A 25,831-nucleotide genomic window follows, 5' to 3' on the forward strand; every position below is an offset into this window, starting at 1 on the left:
GCAGACAGGAACCAGCATAAAGGACACCATATTTAGGGCTCCTGCAAAAGAATGGGCTTCAGGGTTCCCTCTTTTTATAATGGGGCTCTAGGTGATCTTGAAGGTAGGTGGAGTCCCAGGCTCCTGGCTGGTTTCTGCCAGGGATAGCATTGAATAGAATTCAATGGGTTTTTAGATAAGGAAGAAGCTGTTTGTGGGGATTGGGGAAACCTGAGCAGATAGTGGGGGTTGGGAAAGCTCAAGTTAGCTCAGACCCGGTGGGGACTGGGAAAGCCGGGATATCATTGGAATTCAAAAGGATGCTGTTTGACCAGAATTTCTGAATCAAAGAGCCTAGCTTCTTCAGCTATGGGGGGTTGGGAATCAGAAAGGAATCCTAAAGGGACCTCAACCCACATCAAAAGTAAGTGGGATCCCTAATTGATTGGAGAAAACAGACATTTCTTAAACTTTGTTTAGGAATATGTTAATCCTGCTCTGTCATCTCATAATTATAAGCAACCCACAAATCCTGATATCTATTTTCAAGGAAAATGTTAACCAAATTCACTAGAAGATAAATGAAATAAAAAAATTGTCCCTTAAAAAAAATCCTGATATACTCACCTTCCACTATGTAACAAGTTAAATAATATCAAACAAAACAACCACCTTATTTGTATTGCCACTTTAAAAAAGCTAATAAAATAAAAGCAGTGTCTGCCACACATCCAGTATGATATGTAGAAAAAGTACTGGAACTTAGAATGTGAAGAGACAAGTTCATATGTGACTTTTGATATTGACTATTTGACTAGGCAAGGAGAAGTCACTAAAGAGCATTCTAAGAATAATTTTCTACATTTGTGAAGTGGACATAGCTCTACCTATACTATTCACCATATTGCAGAGTCACAATGATCAAAGGTGAGAATGAAGGTAAAGTACCCTCTAAAACCCAAGGCATAAAAAAAAAATCAATCATTTTCCCTACTTCTTTAGGACTAGAAGAACCAGAAAAGTTCTTGAAGGTGGCAAAGGAAGAAGTATTATAAGCCATCTTTTCCTTTAACTACTCTAATAAATTCCTAAGAAGGGAAACAGAGAAGTAATTCTAGGTAGTAATCTAAGGAGATAGCATAGCAGATCATCTTTCCAACCCAAAATCCCACATTCAGGACCAGAGTTGGAGAACTAGGGAAGGAAATGATCAAGGATTATGATCAGGGCCTCTATGCTGACCCCTCTGAGAGGGAATCCCAGATACAGAAATAAGACTCAGAACAGGACCACCAGCCTGACCTGCAAATGGGATAATAGCCTTCTACTTCCACCTCAGAACAGTTCTGGTGCTCTGAATTCAGAACAGAATTAAGTACTCAACACCCAGGCTTAGAATGGGTATGCTAATAGTAGATGAATTATTCTTTGATAACAGAGTAGGGTTGGGAACGCACTCCTCCAGCTCTGAACAAGCAAGAAGCTAAATTTTTGAAGAAGGAAAAAACTATAAAATCACAAGTTAATTTTATTTTTGAAAAGAAAATTAAATCAACATTATAAAAAACAAAAACAGAATTTACAACAAATGAAGAAAATATAAAAAATATTACTAATCATTGTGTCCAATTATATACCAAAAAAAAACCCTCAAGTGAAATGTGTAAATATTTACCAAAAAAATATCCAGGTTAAGGAAACATAAATTAGGGGATTTAAGTAACCCAATCTCAGAAAAAATAAATTTAACAAGCCCCAAATGAACTTGCAAAAGGAGAAAAAAACATATGTATGGACAAGTGAATTTGGTCAAGCATTCAAAGAAAATTAATTATTAAATTGCACAAACTGCCTGAAAATATAGAATTTGAGACAACCCGTTCTTTCTCTATGTTGTAAATATATCTTGATAGCTAAATTAATGAGGCAAAAAAGAATAACAATAGTACGATGTGCTTAAAAAATGCGGATGCAATTTTTTTTAATAAAACACAATCAAAGATGCTGTCATAAAGATTATATTCAATTTATAATAAGGATTTGTAACAGGAACTAAGGATTGGCTCAATAATTATGAAATTGCCAACATAAATAACCATAATAACAAAAAACACGATTCTTTCAAATTTTTTTTTATTTTTTTGTCCTTGTAGTTGTTGCCAAATCGTAAACAATTCTAACTACAACTCCAGAGTATTTGAATTGTTTTTTCTTGTTTCATGCAAAATTTTCTCTTTAATATGGAGGTTTTGAAATTTGGCATAATATTCCTATGTATTTTCCACAAAGGATCTCTCTGTGATGGTGATTGGTAGATTTTTTTTTCTATTTCTACTTTCCCCTCATGCTCTATCACTATGGGACAATTTTCTAGGATTATTTCTTGCATTACTGTGTCAAGGTTTTCTTTTTGGTCACAACTTTCTGGCAGTCCAATTATTCTTATATTTTCTCTTCTTGACCTGTTCTCCAGATCTGTTGTTTTTCTTATGAGTTGTTTTACATTCTATTCTATTTTCTCATGCCTTATAATCTGTTTTGTTAATTCTTGGTCTCTCAGCTTCACTGACTTCTACTTGCCCAATTCTAATTTTCAAAGATTTATTTTCATCTTTGAGACTCTATCTCCTTTTCTAGTTTTTTTTTTTTTTTTTTTTTTTAGTTTTTCCTCAATGTCTCTCATTTGATTTTTAAATTCTTTTTTGAGTTCTTCTATAAATTCTCTTTGGATAGAGAGACATTTCATGTTACTCTAGGGTAAAAGTTTCTTTTTTTTTTTTTTAAACTAATGTATCTTCCTCTGAAGATGACCTCAGTCTTCTCTGTTCCCATAATATGTTTCAATGATGGGGTTCTTTCTTCTTTGCTGGTACATTTTTTAAAGTAAGAGTTATTAGTGTAAGCACCTTTAATCGTGGGGTGGAATATGGTATCTCGAGCTTCCCTTCAGTTCTCCCCTCTGACCAGGAACTCCAAACCATGAGTTCTCCCCTCTTGCATGCCCTCAGCCAACAATGTCCTTTCCCTGCTGCTTCTGCATTCACTGGATTGGTTCATTCTCTCCAAGGCCCATGGCTCAGCAGCACAGCAGGCTCTGGCTTCCCAATCAGCCAAAGTTCATTCTGTCTTCCCAAACTCAAACCCCTACTCAACAAAAAGTCTGGAGGTGACAATCACTGTGTTTCCTGCTGAGGCTGTAGCCTCAGAGACTACAGGGGCTAGCCAGAAGGGTCCCTACCTGGTGTTTTTTCAGAGTTAGTACAGAGATGTTTGAACTTCAGACAGGTTAATCCTGGTCCAGGATCTTTCTTCAGATATTGTACAGAGTTGTACAGGAGGACCCTGGTTCTGTCCCAAGTATTCTTGATTTTTTCACTAGTCTATGTTCACCATGAGGTGCGATAATCAAGAGAGCTTGAAATTTACCAATCTATTCCGTCATCTTCCCAGAATCCTCCCCCTCTATCAAAATATTTTTTAAAAAATTTCTGACAAAATATAATATTCAGTAATAAGAGAAATGAAAATTAAAGCAATGCAATTTCCACTTCAAATGTGACCAAAGAGGAAAATGAAAAATGTTGGAGATGCCTTAATAAAGCAAGTCCATTAATGCACTGTTGATGGAGCTTTGAAATAGTTCAATGTTCTTGAAGGCAATTTGGAAATGAACCCTGACAGTTATTGAACCAAACATATCCTTTAACCTAGAAATACCCAGTAGGCTGCCAAGGAAAGAGAGAGATAAAGAGAAAAACAGACAAAGAAGCCCCTAGAAACCTCAAGACTGAGAGAAACTGAGAGGACAATGACCAATATGAATAAAAATATTTATAGAAACTTTTGTTGTAGCAAAAAAAACCTGGAAACTAAAGGAGTGTCTATCATATTAGAAGCAGTTGTACAAATTATGACACATGAATATAATAAATTAGTATTGTGCCATAAGAGACAATGAAAGGAACAATTCCAGGAAAACCTGTATGAACTGATATAGAATAAAATGTACAGGACTAGAAAAATAATTTATAACATAAAATACTGTAAAATGGAACAATATCAAAAGGCATAAGAACTCTGATGAACAATGATTCATCACTGGACTTCCCCAGGAATGTTGATTAAGAATACTTGATTTTTACTATCTACTATTCTCAATACCTATAATATATTCCTTATTTACCTTTGCCTAACAGAATCTCTTCATTCCTTCAAAGTACAGGTCAAATTTGACCTTCTACATGAAGTCTTCTTTATCCCTTCAAGGGCTAGTGCTTGCTCTTTCTAAAATTCCCTAGTGTTTAACAAATTTGTATTTATATGAATTTATTCTTTATATTTGAAATGTCCATGCTGTCCTTTTGTTAAGATTTAAGCTTTTTGCAAGTATGGATTCTTTTATTCATTGCTTTTGCATCCTCAGCACCTAGCACAATACTTGACATATGGTAGGAGAGTCATAAATACTTGATTCTGCTTGAAGCTGCCCAGGAATAGAGCAACTCATTACCTCTCACACTGTTATTGCAGATGAAGATAAAGGGAGTACACTAGAATCTAACACTTATATTTTTTTCATTTCTACCTTTTAAAGTATTTCCTATATTTGTTTCATTCTCTCTTCTTACACAGCCATGACATTTATTCAGGCCCTCATAAACTCTCCCCTGAACTATTTCGAAAGTCTCCAAAACTGTCCCCTTGCTTCAAGACTCACCCTACTTCAATTTATCTTCCATTCAATTGCCAACATGGTTCTTCTAAAGTGTTAAGTAAGACATATCACTCAACTGCTCAGTGAGTTCAATGGTTCTCTATTACCTCCAGATCAAATATGAACTCATATAGCAATTAAAGTTCTTTATATAAATCATTAGAGCATCTATGAATAGGACTAGACATTAGAGAAAGCAATTTGGAATTATGTCCAATGAGTCATCAAATTTCATATAGACCTTTTGGCTCAGTGATGGCACCACAAAGAATAAAAAAAATTTAAAAAGAGAAAGAACCTATATGTTCAAAAATATGGTAAATTTTAATAGAAGCAAAAAACTGGAAATTATCAGGGTACCTATCAATTAGACAAAAAGTGAACAAATTTTGATATAATGATATAACTGAATTCTACTGTGCCATAAGAAATGAAAAAGGGAGATATTTCAGACTGGGAAGATATATAAATTGATATAAAGTGAAGTGAACAGAGTCAAAAGAACATTTTATATAATAATAGCATAATAAAAACAAATAGTTATGAAAGACCAAAGATCTCTGGATCAATGCAATACCTAACCACAATTCTAAAAGACAAACGAAGTAGCATGCTACTCACTTACTAAAAGAGAAGTAATAAAATCAAGATGCGGAATAAATATATATTTCTAGACACAGCTCATTTCTAGAAATGGAATTTGGTTTGATTTACTAAGTATATTTGTTACAAGATTGTTTTCTCTTTTTCAATAGGAAGCAATATGTGATAGAGAAAATAAGTGCTAACCAAAAATATTGTAAAGCTCTTTATTTTCAAAATAGATGCATAGGTTTCAACATTCATCCTTGCAAAAGTGAAGTGAGCAGAACTACAAGAACATTGTAAGCAGTTGCAGCAATGTTGTAATAACAATCAATTATGAATAACTTTAGTTCTTTTCAGCAATATAATACTCAAGATGATTCCAAAGGACTTATAATGGAAAAAGCTAACCATATCCAGAGAAAAACGCAGATGGAATCTGAGTACAGATGAAATGGCATACTAATTTTACTTTTTTAATTTTTTGTGGATTTTTTTCTTTTGGAACATTTATAAAACATGTTGAAATATGTTTTATATGATTACATATATAAAGCCTATTTAAAATTCTTACCTTTTTAGGGTACAATAAGGGAGGGAGAAAATTCGGAATTAAAAAATAAATTTATATAAGTGTTAAAAACTGTCTTTATATGTGATTTGAAAAATGCTATTTAAAAAATAACAAAGCTAATATATTCCTTTTTATGATCTCTTTGGGATATATACCTAGTTGTGGTATTGCTAGATCAAATGGTATGTGCTATTTTATAGCTCTTTGGGCTTAGATCCAGATTGTTTTTCAGAATGTTTGGATCAATTCACAATTCTATCCACAATATATTAGTGTTTCAATTTTCCCATATCCTCTCCAACATTTATCACTTTCCTTTTCTGATATATTAGCCAATCTGACATAGGTGAAATGGTACAGAGTTGTTTCCATTTTAATTTCTGTAATTAATAGTGATTTAGAATTGTTAAATGACTATGGATAGCTTTGCTTTTTTCATTTGAAAACTGCCTGTTAATATGCTTTGACCAATTTCAATTAGGGAATGACTTCTATTCTTATAACACAAGGACTTCCTAATGTAGCTCCTTCCTACTTTTAGAGACTTCTCATATTTTATTTTCCTCCAGAGTTCTGCTTACACAAATATACTTACTTTTCCTCCCATGTGATTCACCATCCTCTCTTTCCACATCTTTGTACTGGCTGTCCCTCATACCTATAACATTCTATCCCCATCTCTTTGTTTCCCTGACTTCAAACTTTACATCAAATACCATTTTTTTCAGGAGGTTTCTCCCATGTTATCATACAGTTATTAGTATCTTTCTCCTCACATACTTTTTGTACACATTTGTATGAATCTTCTTATTTATATGTTGCCTCCCCCATTGGAATTATAATGTCCTTTAGGTTAGGAACTGTTTTTTGCCTTTCTAGCATAGCACCTGAAAGCACAGAAAACACTTAAATGCTTGTTGGCTAACTGAATAATGAATTCATGGATTTTCAAATTAACAGAATACTATTACTTGTTTCCTCTAAAAATGATTATTAGAAAACTATTTATTACTGAGTATTTGAAATGTAACTATATTTTCATGGAAGAAAGCAGATTGCCCAAGCCATATGTAAAAATTGGGAGAATGACCTTGAAGGTCCCTCCTAGTTCACTGTATGTACAAGTTGGCAGAGCTGGAAGGGACTTAGAGTATAGAGCATCTATAGTGGGAGAAATCCTAAATCCAAGGCCTGAGCTGGGAGCAGTCATAGAGCACAGAACATTAAGGCTATGAGAGAGTACTGAATTTGAAGACAGAGAGTCTAGATTCAAGTATTAAAACTCTATCTAGATTTTTTTACTAGGTGAAAGAGGACATTTTTTTTTTTGCCATTTCTTTCTCATTTCAACCTAGCTTTAATCCCTAAATGGATGTGGTCTCAGTCAAACAGAACTGTTGAAGATCTTGGCTTGAAAAGGCTAATTTCTCCCACTGCATATAGGGCCATCTCCAGTCATCCTGATCTATAACTTGCTACTGGACCCAAATGGCTCTTGAGGGGAAAGTGAGGCTGCTGACCTTGCACAGCCTTCTCTCACTTAAATCCAATTCACGTGTATGTCTTTAAAAACAATGGACAAACAACAACAACTGAACGATGCCACTTCTCTATTCCCTGACTCACCCTTTATAGTAAAAAGGAAAATAAACCTTCAAAGAAGTTTTGAAATTCGCAAAATGTTATATGTATTTCCATAAGCATTTAATATTTAGTTCCTCAAAGTTAGTGGCTGAAAAAATATACATAATGACTAAATAACTGTGAAAGTGGGGAAAGGACTATACTCTTTTATGATATTTCCCATTTTAATCTTTTTTCTTCAAAACCCAGCAATTGGGGAAGCTAGGTAGTGCAGTGGTTAGAGCACCGCTCTGAAGTCAGAAGGACCTGAGTTCAAATCTGATCTCAGACACTTAACACTTTCTAACTCTGTGACTCTGGGCAAGTCACTTAACCCCAATTGCCTCTAAAACTAATATATAGATAGATAGATAGATAGATAGATAGATAGATAGATAGATAGATATAGATATACATTACATATAGATATACATATATACATATATATACACTAAATATACAATTATTATTGCACAATCACAGAGATTCAGACAAAACCCCTTTCACATTTTTCTTATTTTGTTAAAGAAAAAAAAAATTATACCATGCCATAGAGTACAAAATTCCCACTCAAGCCTTCTCCTGCCAATTGTGGCTGGTATAAAATCTATACACAACCCATAACAACACTTTTTGGAATAAAATGACACCAAAAAATAAAGCAGTAAAGCTAAAATGAATAACTCATGTTTTTTCATTGAAAAAATATCTAAATGAATCTTTTAAAATATTTTTAAAATATAATAAATTTAATCAGGTGAGAAGGGACTGTAATCTTTACTGATAAAGAGATTATCCAAATAGAAACTTATAGACACAAAGTAACAAATCTGTTTATTGTATCTACACATATTTATGCATAAATAGATACTGTACACCATACCAAAGGTGAGTATTTGAATAGGCAGCTATTGTCAAAGAAACTACATTTGAGTTTACATCATAAATACTTTTCCATTTCCCTCGCTTGCTACTTCAACTTCTTAGCAAAGGAATCATCCAGTGCCTTTTGTTTGCCCCATCTAGACAAAAGTGCATATCTTTCCTTTTTTCATTCCTTAGCACACAGAGAATTGCATCATACTGACAACTTTCTAATATGTATAAGTATACACTATGCACATATATGTTAGGGGCTATTTTAAAAAGTAGCACCTACACTTTGCAAACACATTTTTTCTTGCATATCCTCACACAGAGTAACTAACAACTCAGTAACACATATTTCATAATAACATACTATGAATACTTTCCAAAATTTTCTTAATATGGAATACATAACATCTTTAGGATACTTTTAAAAATTTAGCATCACTCAAATAACATTTAAACACTTCTGCCACTTAGATTCTACAAAGAAAAAGAGCATTTATATTAGTTTTAAATATTAATATCCTATTATTTTGTTTAAATTAATATTTTTGTCAAAATGTAAATATTTGATTTAAATTATTTTATTTGTATTTGTTTATTCAATAATTTGTATTTTGATAGTTATTGTTAATGTTTTTGATTCCCCCTCTTTTTTTGTTTAGACTTGTAATTTCATTGGTGTAGAGAATTCATGGTGAAGAACCTATGTTAATATAGAGCTACAATTGTTTTAAAGCTCAGAGTGCAAAGAGTTGCCTGGGATACTAAGAAATGAAATGCTTTGCTCAGACTAATAGAACCAATAGATGGCAGAAATGGGATTTTAACTTACCTCCTCATAATTTCAAGACTAGCTCTTTTAACAAACGTATTCTATAATGACGGTCCTAAACTATTTGACTTAATCAGATCAGAATTGTTACTTACCACAAGGGATAAGGGCCTTTTCCAAGAAACAACACCAATAAGTCCAGATAAGAGCACCTGAAATCAAATATAAACATTTCTATAAGATATAAACATTAAAAATATAAACATAAAATAAACCAGAAAATGCTTCTTCCTTAGCAGATTAGGGGCTGATTAAGAACATAAAATGTGCTTTATTTATGATAGACATGATAAATTTTTGCTGAATGGTTGAAAAATATAAGTATATTCTTCAAAAATGAGATGATTCAAACCAGTTCCAATTGTTCAATGAAGAAGAGAGCCATCTACACTCAGACAGAGGATAGTGGGAACTGAATGTGGTTCAAAACATAATATTCTCACTCTTTATTGTTTGCTTGCATTTTGTTTTTCTTCTCTTTTTTCTTTTTTTTTTACAGGTTTGATTTGATTTTTCTTGTGCAGCAGGATGATTGTATAAATATGTATGCATATATTGGATTTAACTTTTATTTTTACCATGCTTAACATATATTGGACTACTTGTCATCTAGGGGAGGGCATGAGAGAAGGTGGAGGGAAATTAGAACACAAGAATTTGCAAGGGCTAATGTTGAAGAACTGTCCATGCATATGTTTTGAAAAATAAAATGTTTTAAGAAAAAATAAACAAAAAAAGAAAAATATAAGTATAATGAATGAGTAGAGACATACTCCATATAAATATAACAAAATGTTAAGTTATATAAAATTATATTATTGGGAATGCCTGGCTTTACAGAAGCAGATGTACTAATAGTGCCAGTACTAATAATAATAATAAAAAATAGTAATTAACTTAACTGATTATCTAGCAAAATAGGACCAATTAACTAGCATTATATACCAGAGGTTCACTATCTTTCATGGACTATTGATAACAAAACACCACTCTACAAATACAAACTTCAAAACATCCTGGAGAATTCAACCAATAAATGATATTGGAAGTAGATACTTCTCATATTGGCCACATGTAATTTTGAATCATAAAGAGTTATGAATAACATTTCAATAGATATAGCCATATCATATACTCTTAATGTCTGAGAAGGAAAGGCTCTCAACTTAACAAAGGAAACCATAATTATTTAGGAACAAGATGAGGCATATATCCATCTGCCAGTGGAGTCATATCAAGGTTGCTTTCATTGAACCTAGAGAAAATAAGCTTACATTATAGACCCAAAGACAAAAAGGTGGTAATAATGAACATTTCCTTGATGTTATGCTAGTCACTAGAACAACTTTAAATTTTATAGTTCTACATCTGAAACAGGGTGATACATTCAAAATAAAAGTAAAAGGGTGGAGCAGAATCTACTATGCTTCAGGTGAAGCCAAAAAAGCAGGGGTAGCCATCCTCATCTCAGATCAAGCAAAAACAAAAATTTATCTAATTAAAAGAGATAAGGAAGGGCATTATATCCTCCTAAAGGGTAGTATAGATAATAAAGCAGTATCAATATTAAACATATACACACCAAGTGGTACAGCATCTAAATTCTTAAAAGAGAAATTAAGAGAGCTACAAAAAGAAACAGACAGCAAAACTATAATAGTGGGAGATCTCAACCTTGCACTCTCAGAATTAGATAAATCAAACCACAAAATAAATAAGAAAGAAGTCAAAGAGGTAAATAGAATACTAGAAAAGTTTGATATGATAGATCTTTGGCAAAAGCTAAATGTACACAGAAAGGAGTATACTGTCTTCTCAGCAGTTCATGGAACCTATACAAAAATTGATCATATACTAGGACATAAAAACCTCAAAATCAAATGCAGTAAGGCAGAAATAGTAAATGCATCCTTTTCAGACCACAATGCAATTAAAATTACATTTAATGAAAAGCCACAGGTAATGGAACAAAAAATAATTGGAAACTAAATAATCTTATACTAAAGAATGATTGGGTAAAACAGCAAATCATAGACATAATTAATAACTTCACCCAAGAGAATGACAATAATGAGACATCATACCAAAATGTGTGGTATACAGGCAAAGCAGTAATAACAGGAAGTTTTTTATCTCTAGAGGCCTACTTGCATAAAATAGAGAAAGAGAGGGTCAACAAATTGGGCTTACAACTAAAATTGCTAGAAAAGGAACAAATTAAAAACCCCCAGACAAACACAAAACTTGAAATTCTAAAAATAAAAGGTGAGATTAATAAAATTGAAAGTAAAAAAAAAAAACTATTGAATTAATTAATAAAACTAAGAGTTGGTTCTATGAAAAAAACCAACAAAATAGACAAACCCTTAGTAAATCTGATTAAAAAAAGGAAAGAAAAAAAGCAAATTGATAGTCTTGAAAATGAAAAGGGAGAACTCACCACTAATGAAGAGGAAATTAGAACAATAGTTAGGAGCTACTTTGCTCAACTTTACACCAAAAATTCGATAACTTAAATGAAATGGAAGAATACCTTCAAAAATATAGCTTGCCCAGATTAACAGAGGAAGAAGTAAGTAGTCTAAATAGTCCCATCTCAGAAAAAGAAATAGAACAAGCTATTAACCAACTCCCTAAGAAAAAATCCCCAGGATCAGATGGATTTACATGTGAATTCTACCAAACATTTAAAGAACAACTCCAATGCTATATAAACTATTTGAAAAAATAGGGATTGAAGGAGTCCTACCAAATTCCTTTTATGACACAGACATGGTACTGATACCTAAACCAGGTAGATTGAAAACTGAGAAAAAAAACTATAGACAAATCTCCTTAATGAATAATGATGCTAAAATCTTAAATAAGATATTAGCAAAAAGAATTCAGAAAATCATCCCCAGGATAATACACTATGATCAAGTAGGATTTATACCAGGAATGCAGGGCTGGTTTAATATTAGGAAAACTATTAGTATAATTGACCATATTAATAATCAAATTAATAAAAAACCATATGATCATCTCAATAGATTCAGAAAAAGCATTTGATAAAATCCAACATTCATTCCTACTAAAAACATTTGAGAATATAGGAATAAATGGACTATTCCTTAAAATAATAAGGAGCATATATTTATTTTTATTTATTTTTATTTTAATTTTATTTTATAATTATAACATTTTTGACAGTACATATGCATGGAAGTGGATAACTTCAACATAGAGAAGAGCTAATCCAATTCCAATTGATCAATGATGGACAGAATCAGCTACACCCAGAAAAGGAACACTGGGAAATGAGTGTAAACTGTGAGCATTTTTTTTGTTTTTGTTTTTCTTCCCAGACTATTTTTACCTTCCGAATACAATTCTTCCTTTGCAACAACAACAACAACAAAATTCGGTTCTGCACATATATATTGTACCAAGCATATACTATAAGATATTTAATATGTATGGGAATGCCTGCCATCTAGGGGAGGGGGTGGAGGGAAGAAGGGGAAAAATTCAGAACAGAAGGGAGTACAAGGGGTAATGTTGTAAAAAAAAATTGCCTATGCATATGTACTGTCAAAGAAAAAGTTATATTATAAAAGTTATATATAAAAAATTTATTAAAAAAATTTTATAATTCTGATTATCCATAGAAGGAGATGTAAACATCAATTTACACTCCACTCCTCCAAACTTCCACACTGGGAGAAAGAGTCAGTATACTTTTAGGCATCCCATTCAATAATTCTTGAAAATCAGCTTTAACACTTCAACTTTTCCCTCTTTTCACTTCATCCAAACATCTACCAAATTTTGTAAACTTCATCTTTCACAGTTATGTCCTCACTTTACAAATGACTCTGGTTCATTCACTCTCAATTTCTGTATGGGCTGCTTCATAAGTCTTTTAATCAGACTCCTAGATTTGAATCTCTTCATTCCACAAACCATCCTCCATTGTAGTTGCCAAAATAATCTTCCTAAAGCAAAAGACAGATTATAACATCACTATATCTGAACCATCAGTGACTTCTTATTGCCTATAGGAACAAAAGGTAAACTCTGAAAGCTGGATTTAAAATCTTTCAAGATATAGCTTGAACCTACTTCTCCAAGTTCACTTCATATGATTCCTTTTCAGATCCCAGGGAAACTGTTGTGCTTACTCTACTAAAACTTAGCATCTCACTTCCTGCCTTCATGTCTTTTACATTCTTTCCTCATATCTATCAAAATCCATACTTTCCTTCAAGCATCAGTTTCTGTGTCAACTCCTGTGGGTAGCCTCTCTTGAATTTCCTAATCATTAATATCCTTTTCCTTAAATTATCATGTATATACTCATTGTTTGCTGGCGTGGGATGTCTAACCCCCTATCCTCTTGTGGAATATAAAACCCTTGGAAGAAGGGATTTTCTTTTTGTATTCAGTGCCTGATGCAATACCTTATGCAACACAGACACTTAGAAAAAACAATGTATTGGATTTGAACAAATAGTTCAGGTGGTCTAAAAATGAAAACAGTAGCACATAGGTTCCCTTGTAATTGGTTCATTGGTAGCTTAAGGGGCTTGCTCTATGACCATTTCCTGATTGTCCTAAATATCAAAAGTAGGCCACTTAGGCTACTCTTTCCACTTAGTAATGAGTACAGAGAATATTTAGAACATAAGAAATCAAATGCTAAAACAACTGTTTGCTACCTTAAGGTGGGGCTTGAAAAAAAGAATGTTATTATGAAATAATATTGGTAGGCATAACCTTATGAGGGTTATTTGATGCTTTTGAAAATACAAAAGTGCTATTTAGAAAATTGCTGATAAATAGCAACCTTGTAATTTGAAAATGATCATATACCATCCACCACTGTTTATATCAAGGTTAATTATTTACATTAGATTGCCTTATAAGGCCTTTTAACTAAAAAAAAAAAAAAAAAGTAAAGTGATGGCTAATAAATTAACATTTGTGACAAATAACTGAAGAACAATATCTTAGAATTTTAAACAAATCCATACAGTTAATGTAAACTGTTTGGTAGATGTATATACACATGCAAATATTATATGCTATTCTTATGTTTTATATATATATATATATATAATTTATCACATTATATATTAACCTAATTTTATATTAACATATACACATATATGTGTGTACACATTACAATTATATACATATATATAATATATAATCTTCATATCTCTCTCATATACATAGTGATACCATACATAATATGTGTATATGTGACATAAAGATTCTAGTATAGGTTTTGTTGTAACTTGTTCCCAAGCTATTAAAACAGGCTCCAGTACATCCCAGGGTACATGGGAAAAGTAAGCTGTAGAAGATGATATAAACTTAGCCTTGAAGAAATCCATAATGTCTAAGAGGCAAAGGTCAAGCAAGACAGTGTTTCTGGTACTGGGAACAATGAGTGAAAAGGCATGGAGATGGAAAATGAACTGTCCTATAGGTGGAACAGCAAGCAGATATATTATTATGGAGTCCTATAACATCCATAACTGTAGCGAGCTGGAATTTTGAAAAGGTGTACTTGAATCACAGCATAGTGCTTATGGCTGTGCATGCTCAATGTGGTTTAGTGAGGTAATTTTACTGAAAGATTTAAGGGCTGAGGGAGGGACACAGAGCCCTCTTGGCCTTAGCGCTCTCAGCCAGAGAAGACTTCAGGCTCCAGACTCCAGTGTCCAGACTCCATCTTTGATCAGCCATGTGGCAGCTCTCCTGCCTCCTTTGCTTCTCCACCGCTCTTCTTCACTTCCCATCATTGTCAAGTATCATTATCTTCTTAGTCTTCTAGATTAATAACTTTAATATGATCCTAAATTTCCAAAATGTACAATTGGTCATGTAAAACTGTACTTTAGGAAGAGTGACAAGACATTACATAAGACAAAAAGACAGATCTTGATATCCTATGCATAGAAATTGTGATTGAACTTATGATGAAATCGCAAAATGAAATTGTTGTATAAAGCAAAAACAAAAGAGTGTTCAAGACAGAGTTTTGAATAACGTCCACAGACAGTGGGCATAATAAGGATGAAGAACCAATAAAATACACTGGGAAGGGGTCAGACACATTAGGGGAGAACCAGGAGAGAGTAGTGACATAAAAACTCAAAGAGGAGAGAGTCTTTAAAAGGAAAAGGTAAACAGCAGTGTTCAGTGCTACAAAAAAATTAATTAAGATTGGAGAAAGTTCATTAGATTTGGCATACAAGTGATTATTGGTAAATTGGAACAAAATAGTTTCAGCTAAATGATGAGGTAAGACCAACAGCATAGGGTTTAGAAGAAAATAAGAAGAAAGGGAGTAGAAGTTACTGGGTTTAGATGGTTTTTTCAAGAAGTACAATGAATGAAAAGAAATGAAAGATATAGGAAGGTAGTATATATGGTAGAGGTGATTTAAAAATAAAAGAAACATGCATAAGCTTATAGGCAAAAGGAAAAGAGATTAAGAAAGTGGGAGGAATTGAAAATGAGATAGTATGGGAATGTTAATAGGAACAATCAGTTAGAGAAGATGGGAACAGATAGGATCAAGAGTTCATATAATGCTGAGGTGTTAAACACACAGGCTAGGGGCCATATGGTCCATAGCACTTCCAACTGGGCCCTGGCCCAGATTAAAAAGTAACTGAGAAATACTGAACAAAATATATAAAATATTAAAACATACTAAAACTAAGTCAATATATAGCACAAAGAGGTCCTTCTCTACACATTAGTGGCCCCTTTGATCAAAGCTGGAGACCATTGAGTTAAAGGATTCATCATTGAAAAAAAAAAAAAAAAGAAAATCTATGTTTTCATCTAAGAGTCTTAAGGAATTGGAGAAAAATTTCTGGGTAGTAATGAGATGATCAGGGTCTGCACCAGGGTAGTAGTAGTGTCAGATATTAGAAGGAAGTGCATATAAGAGATATTATAATGGTAAAATAAGCAGAATTTGTCAACTGGATGGGGGGCAGATGCAAAGAAGGAACTGAAGATGATACCTAGAGAGGACAGCAGTACCCTTAAGAATAATAGGGAAGTTAGGAAAACAAAAGGGTTAGGGGGAAATGTGAGCTCAGTCTTGAATGTGGTAAGTTTAAGATAGTCTATAAGACATTCAGTTCAAGATGAAAAATAGGCAGTGAGAGATGTGGGACTAAATATAAGAACAAAGAATAATCAGGATATCAGAATAGAGATGATAATTTAATTGATGGGAACTGAATCACCAAGTCAAATGGCATAGAAAGAGAGGACAGAGCCTTGGGGGGAACTTAGCAGATATGATTTAGAAAAATATCTAGCAAAAAAAGAATCATATATAGAGAGAACATATTGTGAACCTACAGAAAGTTAAAGAGAAAAGACAGCCAGATGTGTACTGGATAGAGCACCCATCCTGAAGTCAAGAGGATCTGAATTCAAATTCCAACCTTAGATACATAATACTTAGTAGCTATGTGATCCTGGGTAAGGAGAGAGAAAGAGAGAGAGAGAGAGAGAGAGAGAGAGAGAGAGAGGAGAGAGAGAGAGAGAGAGAGAGAGAGAGAGAGAGAGAGAGAGAGAGAGAGAGAGAGAGAGAGAGTGTCATCAGTGTCAAAGGATGCAGAGAAGACAAGAATAAAAAGGACTGAAGAAAGGACATTAGATTTTAGCATTAATAGATCCCTGGTAACTTTGGAGACAGCAGTTACAGTTGAATAATAAGATTGTAAACCACAGGTCCTGGAGACATGCTCCTTGGGGAAAACCGAATTAAATATGCCCAAAGCAGCCAGACCTCTCTCTAATCAGTATCAGACAGCTGTGGAGTGCACATACTTGTTTTCTTGCTGAATAAAAGAGAAAGCAATGACACAGAGGTATGCAATGTTGTTATTTCCATGCTGAGAGAAGCACAATGTTTTCAGTGCAGTGCAGTCTTCAGAGGGAGTTGGAACTGAGAACTCTGCCCACTTTGGTAAGAGCTAATAATATCTGCTCCCTTCAGTAGGAGAAGAGCTGAGAAATAAGGAGAAGATGCATGAAAAGAGGATAAAAGACTCTAGTTGGCTTGAGCTTTTCCTTTCCTTCCTTCATCTCTCTCTTTCCCTCTGTTCAACTCAGGAAAATATAATTTAACCTTTTATTCTCCAAGTTTGGCTAAGCAGCAATGTATATCACACTGTTCTCTGCATCATGATCTTATATATTACCATATTTTTATGGAACCAATTAAATAGGCATATAAATAAAAGTCCAAGTGCTAAGGTATGGCAGCTTATAATCAAATCATTGATTAGAATGCCTCATTAAAAGTGAGAAACTAGTGTGCAATGCCTCTGTTCAATTTCTAGAGAGTACTTTCTTGATTCCTTTATGTCTTACAACATACCATACAGGACTTATAACATGGTAGGTGCTCAGCAAAACATGTTAACGGGAGTATATATACATATGTAACATTATACATGATTATACACAAACAAACTTAAAAATCCATAATTAGTAACATGCCAAGGATTTTACAGACATAAGCATCTTATGCAGCTGGAATTTAATAAAGATTTGGCATCTAATTGCTCACTTATTGTTATCTAATATTATTATTATTATTATTATTAGTTTGCTGAGGCAATTGGGGTTAAGTGACTTGCCCAGGGTCATACAACTAGGAAGTGTTAAGGGTCTGAGAACATATTTGAACTTGGGTCCTCCTGACTTCAGGGCTGGTGCTCTATCCACTGTACCACCTAGCTGCCCTCTCTAAGATTATTTTTTTGCTAATTTGCAGTATATGAGGTGACTAGAGTAATATTTCTCATGGTTGTTAATAATCCATAAGTCTTCTTTTGATAACTGTTGTAAATGTTCTTTGATTGCTTTGATTGGACAGAAAAACTTCATTAGATATACAGATTTTTCTTGCAGTCAACAATATGCCTTATTAACCTAAATATATATTTTATTTATGTGCAATATTTTCAGTTCAGGTATAGGATATGTGAAATTACTAGTAAGGTCCCTTCAAGCTTTAACTGTTGTTTGATTAATTTCATGCAATCAAAATTGTCTAATTTTATGAACTTTTGTGAACTCATGTATTCTTTGTTTCATTATAAATATCCTCCTCCCAATCTTCACTATAATTTTGTGAAATTTAATTCTTTCTATCTTCCTTCAGCTGTTTTATATTACCTTTTAAATTAAGCTCACTAATCCATTTGCAATATAGTAGTTTGAAATACTGTTCCAAATCTGTTTCTGCCCACTTATTCTCCAGTTTTTCCTGCTCTCATCAAGCCTGCAATCTTTTTTCAGTTAATTCATGTTCTCAATGCTTATCCAACCCTGTTCTATAGAGTTTATGCTTCTCAAATATACTAAACTTCCAATTCTTCAATCTATTCAGTCAATGAATATTTATTAAGTTTATATGTGAACCAAGGCAATAGCCATTTATTAAGGATCTATATACCAGGCAAAATGCTGGGCTGGGGAACAAAGAAAGATTACAAACCATCTCTGCCCTCAAAGAGATTACAATTTAAATAATGAGACAAAATTCAAAGAACTATGAACAAAAAGGATATATGCATTTTACTAGTACTTGAATAATTTTTCATGCCTACTTTCTCAAATATCTGCCTGATAATGGAATATCTATATATACTTCAAATTAACTTTGGAGAAGCATTATGAATAAAACTTTCAAATGAGTGTATTTAGTTAACTCCCCTTTTTATTAATCATTTCCTAAAAGCCTAAATATTTGTTTGTTTCTGCTATTCACAGTAAACCTTTAAACACTTTTAAAATTAAACTTTATTCTACAAGCCCAAATATAGTTATTTAAGACACATAAGGGGGGAAGGAGATTTCCATCAGGATCTAGAGATATGAAATTAGGAAAAAAAGAAAGAACTCCCTGCCAAGGGTGATTAGGCAATATAAAATGTTAGCAAAGGAAATAGTAATATCTCCATTCCTAGTAATATTGTACATAAAGGTACATGCCCTATACATTTTAAATTAGAAATACTATCATATTAATGGAAAAGTCTGGACTAAATTACTTCCTAAAATAATTTTCCCTAAATAATTAGTAAAGTGGCATGGTTGATTGAGAGCCATCCTTAAAGCAAGGAAGAAGTTAGCTTAAATCCCTCCTTTGATAGATACTTGGTTACATGACTCTGGGCAAGTTCCAACTTTTGGCTGCTGTAGTCAACTCTCCAAGACTTCCAAATGCATTAAAAAAAATACCTATTTGAGTTCGTAGAGGGAATTTCCTCATCCAGAAAACTCACTCATTCTGCTAAAGAAATCACAGGTCTGTCCCTAAAAATGCTTTACTTAATATAGTATAAATATACTATAATACTTTCTCTAACCTCTCATAATTTATGGATTATGAATTTATAACCCAAGGGCAATCAAAAGTTTTATAGCAATTTAACAAATTTTATAGATAATCAGGCCTTTCCAGTGCAGAATCTCTGAAGGCAATTAACATATATTTCTAAAATATATTGAATTTGTATCCAGCCGTCTTCATTAAAAACCATTTCATTTCTAAGAGGCTAGCCAATTTTTGCATTTTGAACCTAGTCACCGGTTCAAAATCTTGTAGCCATTTGAACTTCTTCCATTTCCCTTAATTCTGCTTTTTGAATAAAAAAAATGGATGAATGAAGCCATCTCAAATAAGCTAATGGGTCTTTGTACACCTCTTCTTAACTGTAAAGAGGGAGGTAAACAAAGCTGTCTAAATTTCAGGAAGAATACTGAAAAGTCACAGTAAGTTAAAGTTATAATAATTGATGAAATGAACAAAATCAGGAGAACAAATCACACAATAACATTAAAAACCTCCACTTTAAAAGCTCAAAAAAAAAAAGAGAAAACCTAAAAAATATGATAATTACAATGGCCATTTATGATTCCAGGGCATCAATAAAATACGTTATCCATTACAGAGACATGAAAGAATTAGGATTCACAATCGGACAAAAACTCAAATATAGATAGATAGATAGATAGATAGATAGATAGATAGATAGAGACATAAATAAATACACCTTTTAAAAAATTTAAAGCTTTTTACTTTTCAAGATATATGCATGGACAATGCTTTAACATTAGCCCTAGCAAAATCTTGTGTTCCAATTTTCCCTCCCTTCCCTCACACCATCCCCTAAATGGCAAGTAGTCCAATATGTGTTAAACATGATAGAAATATATGCTAAATCCAATATGCATACATATTTATACAACTATTGTGCTGCACAAGGAAAATTAAATCAAAACAGAGAAGAAGAAGAACAAGAAGGAGGAGAAAGCAAGTACAAAAAGAGTGAAAATGGTATGTTGCTATCCACACTCAGTTCCCTCAGTCCTCTTTTTAGGTATAGATGGCTCTCTTTCTCACTTAACAATTGGAACTGGTTTGAATCATCTAATTGATGAAGAGAGTCACGTGCCTCAGAATTGAACATTGTATAATCTTCTTATTGCTATGTACAATGATGTCCTGGTTCTGCTCATTTCACTTAGCAAAAAAAAAACTCTCCTTTCTCCTTTCACTCTCCAGGCAACTCTGAAATTATCCTTCTGATCATTTCTTATAGAATAATAATATTCCATAAAATTTATATACCATAATTTATTCAGCCATTCTTCAATTGATTGGACATCTGAATGGTTGCCAGTTTCTAGCCACTACAGAAAGGGCTGCCACAAACATTTCTGCACATGTGGGTACCTTTCCCTCCTTTAAGATCTCTTTGGGATATAAGCCCAGTAGAAACACTCTGGATAAAAGGGTATGCACAGTTTGATAATATGATAATTTTGATAATTATGTTTTCCTGTCATCGGAAAAGATGAATGTTGGAGGGGATGTGGGAAAACTGGGGCACTGATGCATTGTTGGTGGAGTTGTGAAAGAATCCAGCCATTCTGGAGAGCAATCTGGAACTATGCTCACAAAGTTATCAAACTGTGCATACCCTTTGATCCAGCAGTGCTACTACTGGGCTTATATCCCAAGGAAATACTAAAGAAAGGAAAGGGACCTGCATGTACCAAAATGTTTGTGGCAGCTCTTTTTGCAGTGGCTAGGAACTGGAAAATGAATGGATGCCCATCAATTGAAGAATGGTTGAGTAAATTATGGTATATGAATGCTATGGAATATTATTGCTCTTTAAGAAATGACCAGCAAGATGAATACAGAGAGGTTTGGAGAGATTTACATGAACTGATGCTGAGTGAAATGAGCAGAACCAGGAGATCACTATACACTTCAACAACGATATTGTATGAGGATGTATTCTGATTGAAGTGTATATCTTCAACATAAAGAAGATCTAATTCACCTCCAGTTGATCAATTATGGACAGAAATAGCTATATCCAGAGAAGGAACACTGGGAACTGAATGTAAACTGTTTGTACTACTGTCTTTCTGCCAGGTTACTTCTACCTTTGGAATCTAATTCTTACCGTGCAACAAGAAAATTGGTTTTACACACATATATTCTATCTAGGCTATACTGTAACACATTTAATATGTATGGGATTGCCTGTCATCTAGGGGAGAGAGTAGAGGGAGGGAGGCAAAAATTTGGAAAAATGAATACAAGGGATAATGTTGTAAAAAAAAATACTCATGCATATGTACTGTCAAAAATTATAATTATAAAATTAATAAAAAAGGAAAAAAGAAAATAAATATTTTCCTGTCATCTTAGCCAATCTAACAGGTGTATATATATATATATATATATATATATATACACACACATACTTTTATATATGCATGTATATATACATATATTTATATGTATATATACACACATACTTTTATATATTCATGTATATATACATATATTTATATGTATATATATATATATATACATATATATATATATATATACACACATAATTTCATTTATGGCACTTGTTTTACTTGACTATATTTTTTTCAAGAAACTTAATATTCTTTTTTTAATGGAATAGAAGGTTGAAGAGAAAGAAAAAAAATTTTTTTTCTAGAGACACAGGAGCATTAGACATATAAAAAAATTTTAGATGACATCATTTGTTTACTTAATTATTTTGGTATAGGAAACCTCTCCTGAAGTATTTGTAATCTGTATATGTTTGTATTATAAAAATACAATGTACTTAAAAAACGTTAGTCATTAGGAATGAAATGGTTATAAGTAGTAAGATGAAGCAAGGTTTCCTGAGAAGTCTAAGAAAAGAATCATAGGCTAAACTACTTGGTCTGAGTGTGAAGCTGGTTCAGGGTTCCCTAGGAAGTCTCAATGCTTAAGATAGAAACTAGCCTCCAATCATTTCAATCTGTTTACTCCTATCTTAGGCAGCCTAGAGATAATGTTCTGAATTCACATGGTTTAATCTTTCTCTGCTATGGGGAAGCTTATAAAAACTCTCAATACAAAATTCCTTAAATCCTCAGTTAAGATTAAAAACTTTATACAGCCCTTTTCTCCTTCTGCCAATCTTAGCTACCATCATTTTAAAAACTACTCATTTGTGAATGAGTTGTGGCTAATCATAATTTTATACCCAGTGTGGACTTTATTTAAAGGCATGAATTAAAATAAGAATTCTGAATACACTAAGAGAACAGAGAAACCTTGCAGTATATTTGTCTTTTTGAGCAGAGGAAAAATGGGAAAAGAGGATGAAAGCATATCACTATCCTTTTCGGTTCTTAAGAAAAGCAATTAAATAGGCCTCTCAGATTTTAAAAAGGTGGAGGCAGTATCCTCAACACCAAGGCTTCCAATTCCTCTCCTTGTTGCGGCTCATTCAATTCCATTCACCTCAATGCTCAATAACTTGCTCTCAGACAATAGCATATGCTGTCACACAATTCAATTCAAAACTCCTTACCCTGTTGCCTTAGAGCAGCACCAACCCTATGAGTGTCCCTAAATCTCTTCTAGGGCAGGAAAAAGACAATGCTATCTCTTTGAAATAATTTTTCCCACAACTGAGGCCCTAAACACTTCACCTTATTTCTAGAAGTTCACTTCAGACATAGAAGAGTGCTTGTTTGAAGACTTTTTCAAAGAACCTAGTATTTTGAGGTAAATTTTGAATTATCTATATTTAGCTAGAATTCAGGAAATACTTCTTTAGGTAAAATATGTCCAGGGCTTCAATAAAACAACTGAGGAATTTCAGAAAAACCAAAGACAGAGATATTTCTAGCAGAAATTGAAAGACAAAAGGGTGGGACAGAATAAGGGAAAAGATAACAGTGCACAAATTTTATAGATATTCTGCAAAACTCTTTGGGCACTAGATATCAACAGAGCTAGTTATATCAGCAAGGGATTCCCATAAAGATGTTATGAAAGTGATTTTAAGAGCATTAACTGAATGCTGATGGTATGCAGGACCAGAAGATATTCTAGCTCAGTAGAAGAAAAGAAACACATGGTAAGATCAGAAGGGAAATCATTACAGAATAATTGAGACCAAAAACAATGAATGTGAATGCAGAATGTTGGAGGGGATGTGGGAAAACAGGGACACTGATACATTGTTGGTGGAGTTGTGAATACATCCAGCCATTCTGGAGAGCAATTTGGAACTATGTTCAAAAAATTATCAAACTGTGCATACCCTTTGACCCAGCAGTGTTACTACTGGATTTGTATCCCAAAGAGATCTTAAAGAAGGGAAAGGGACCTGTATGTGCAAGAATGTTTGTGGCAGCCCTCTTTGTGGTGGCCAGAAACTGGAAACTACATGGATGCCCATCAATTGGAGATTGGCGGAATAAATTGTGGTATATGAATATTATGGAATATTATGACCAACAGGATGATTTCAGAAAGGCCTGGAGAGACTTAACTGATGCTGAGTGAAATGAGCAGGACCAGGAAATTGTACACTTCAACAACAATACTATATGATGATCAATTCTGATGGATGTGGCCATTTTCAACAACGAAATGAACCAAATCAGTTCCAATAGAGCAGTAATGAACTGAACCAGTTATATCCAGCAAAAGAATTCTAGGAGATGATTATGAACCACTACATAGAATTTCCAATCCCTCTAATTTTGTCTGCCTGCATTTTGGATTTCCTTCACAAAATTGTACACTAAAAAGTCCGATTCTTTTTGCACAGCAAAACAACTGTTTGGTCATGTATACATGTATTGTATTTAATTTATACTCTATCATATTTAACATGTATTGGTCAATCTGCCATCTGGGATGGGGGAGGAGGGGAAAAATTAGAACAAAAGGTTTGGCAATTGTCAATGTTGTAAAAATTTATCCATGCATATATCTGGTAAATAAAAACTATTATAATAAAAAAATGAATGTGAAAACTATATAACAATCAAAATTAGAAACTCTCATAAATATTAAGTGGCTCTTCTTGAATCCAAATAAACTATAATGATGACATTTTATACAATAGAGTAATAGTATGTTTACTCAAATAATCCCATTTTTATATCTCTCTTCTACTCCCAAAACTTAAAGAGAAAAATCAATAAATTTCCTCTTGTCAAAACTATTTTGCTTTAATTTTTGAAACTGTAATGACTATAGTAAACAACAAAATATTCCTAAAAGGAGAAAGATTTTATTATTTCAGGGAAAAAAGATTATTTTTTAAATAATCAAATGTCTGTGTCTGTCTATAGCATTTCAGGGCTTATGGTTCCATTCCTTTTATTTTGCTTTTATCTGAAACCTAGCTGCACCTAGTTTCCACTTTTTGATTTACCTGTGTTAGTGTTTAATTGTTGGCCCTACAATTAACCTGCAGCCTTTAAATGTGATATATGCAGTGTTTGGAAAGCAGTTTAGTCTAAATAATGGACTAGTGTTTCCTTTAAACCAAAGGTGATTAAGCTCCCAACCTGAATCTAAAAGGAAAATGTTAATTCTAACCTAAGCATAAATATCATCTTTTAATCCATTCCAAATTATTTTCTTATCACAAAAATGTATTCCCACTTAAGATAATTTTTCATTCAAAGTATCAAGGAATTGGCTAAAAAAAAAATCAAGGTCTCAATTAATTTTATTACTGATTAATTTATATTCCTTTGTGAGAATATAGTTTCTTAGTAAATGAAGATGAGGATTGAGCATTAATGAAGTTTTTGAAGACTGATACCCAAAGAGAACACAGAAACATAATGCTCTTTCCATACCCAAATCTAAATTGAAAAAAAATATGGCTGGGAGAGATGAAGATAATTTTTGTGAATAAATTTTACATGCAATTTTATTTATGACACATTATAATTTAAAATATTTGGATTACCAACTCTACATTCTTTTCAAAAATGTTCTCTTTGTATAACAATAAAAACAATGCATTTGTTGATACAGAACATTAATTCCATTAAATTCACATTAAATGTAATGAAAAGCTATCAAAGTATAATTACGCAAACTAATTTATAGAACTACATCAGCTTAAAATTACTGTAACTATTATATGCACTGAACTTGTCTAATAGATAAATTGTTCCTTCCTTATTTCCAAACTGCATGTAAAGCCACACTATTCTGGCATTATAAACAGTATATTATTTATATAAAGTCCAATAATATAATAAAGCATCTTTG

The 25,831-nt window shown here is 32.9% G+C and overlaps 1 protein-coding gene across 2 annotated transcripts in view; it reads right to left on the minus strand.

Annotated features, from left to right (window-relative positions):
* The window catches only part of ENTREP2 (endosomal transmembrane epsin interactor 2), a 607,119-nt gene that overhangs the window by 368,442 nt on the left and 212,846 nt on the right, over positions 1-25,831 (minus strand). For both annotated transcript variants that reach the window (XM_074294983.1, XM_074294982.1), the window contains exon 2: positions 9,276-9,332. In XM_074294983.1, coding sequence (XP_074151084.1) covers positions 9,276-9,332 — 57 coding nt within the window. The remainder of the gene's footprint in view (positions 1-9,275; positions 9,333-25,831) is intronic.

The sequence above is a fragment of the Sminthopsis crassicaudata genome, chromosome 2 (genome assembly GCF_048593235.1).
Source record: "Sminthopsis crassicaudata isolate SCR6 chromosome 2, ASM4859323v1, whole genome shotgun sequence".
NCBI lineage: Eukaryota > Metazoa > Chordata > Mammalia > Dasyuromorphia > Dasyuridae > Sminthopsis > Sminthopsis crassicaudata.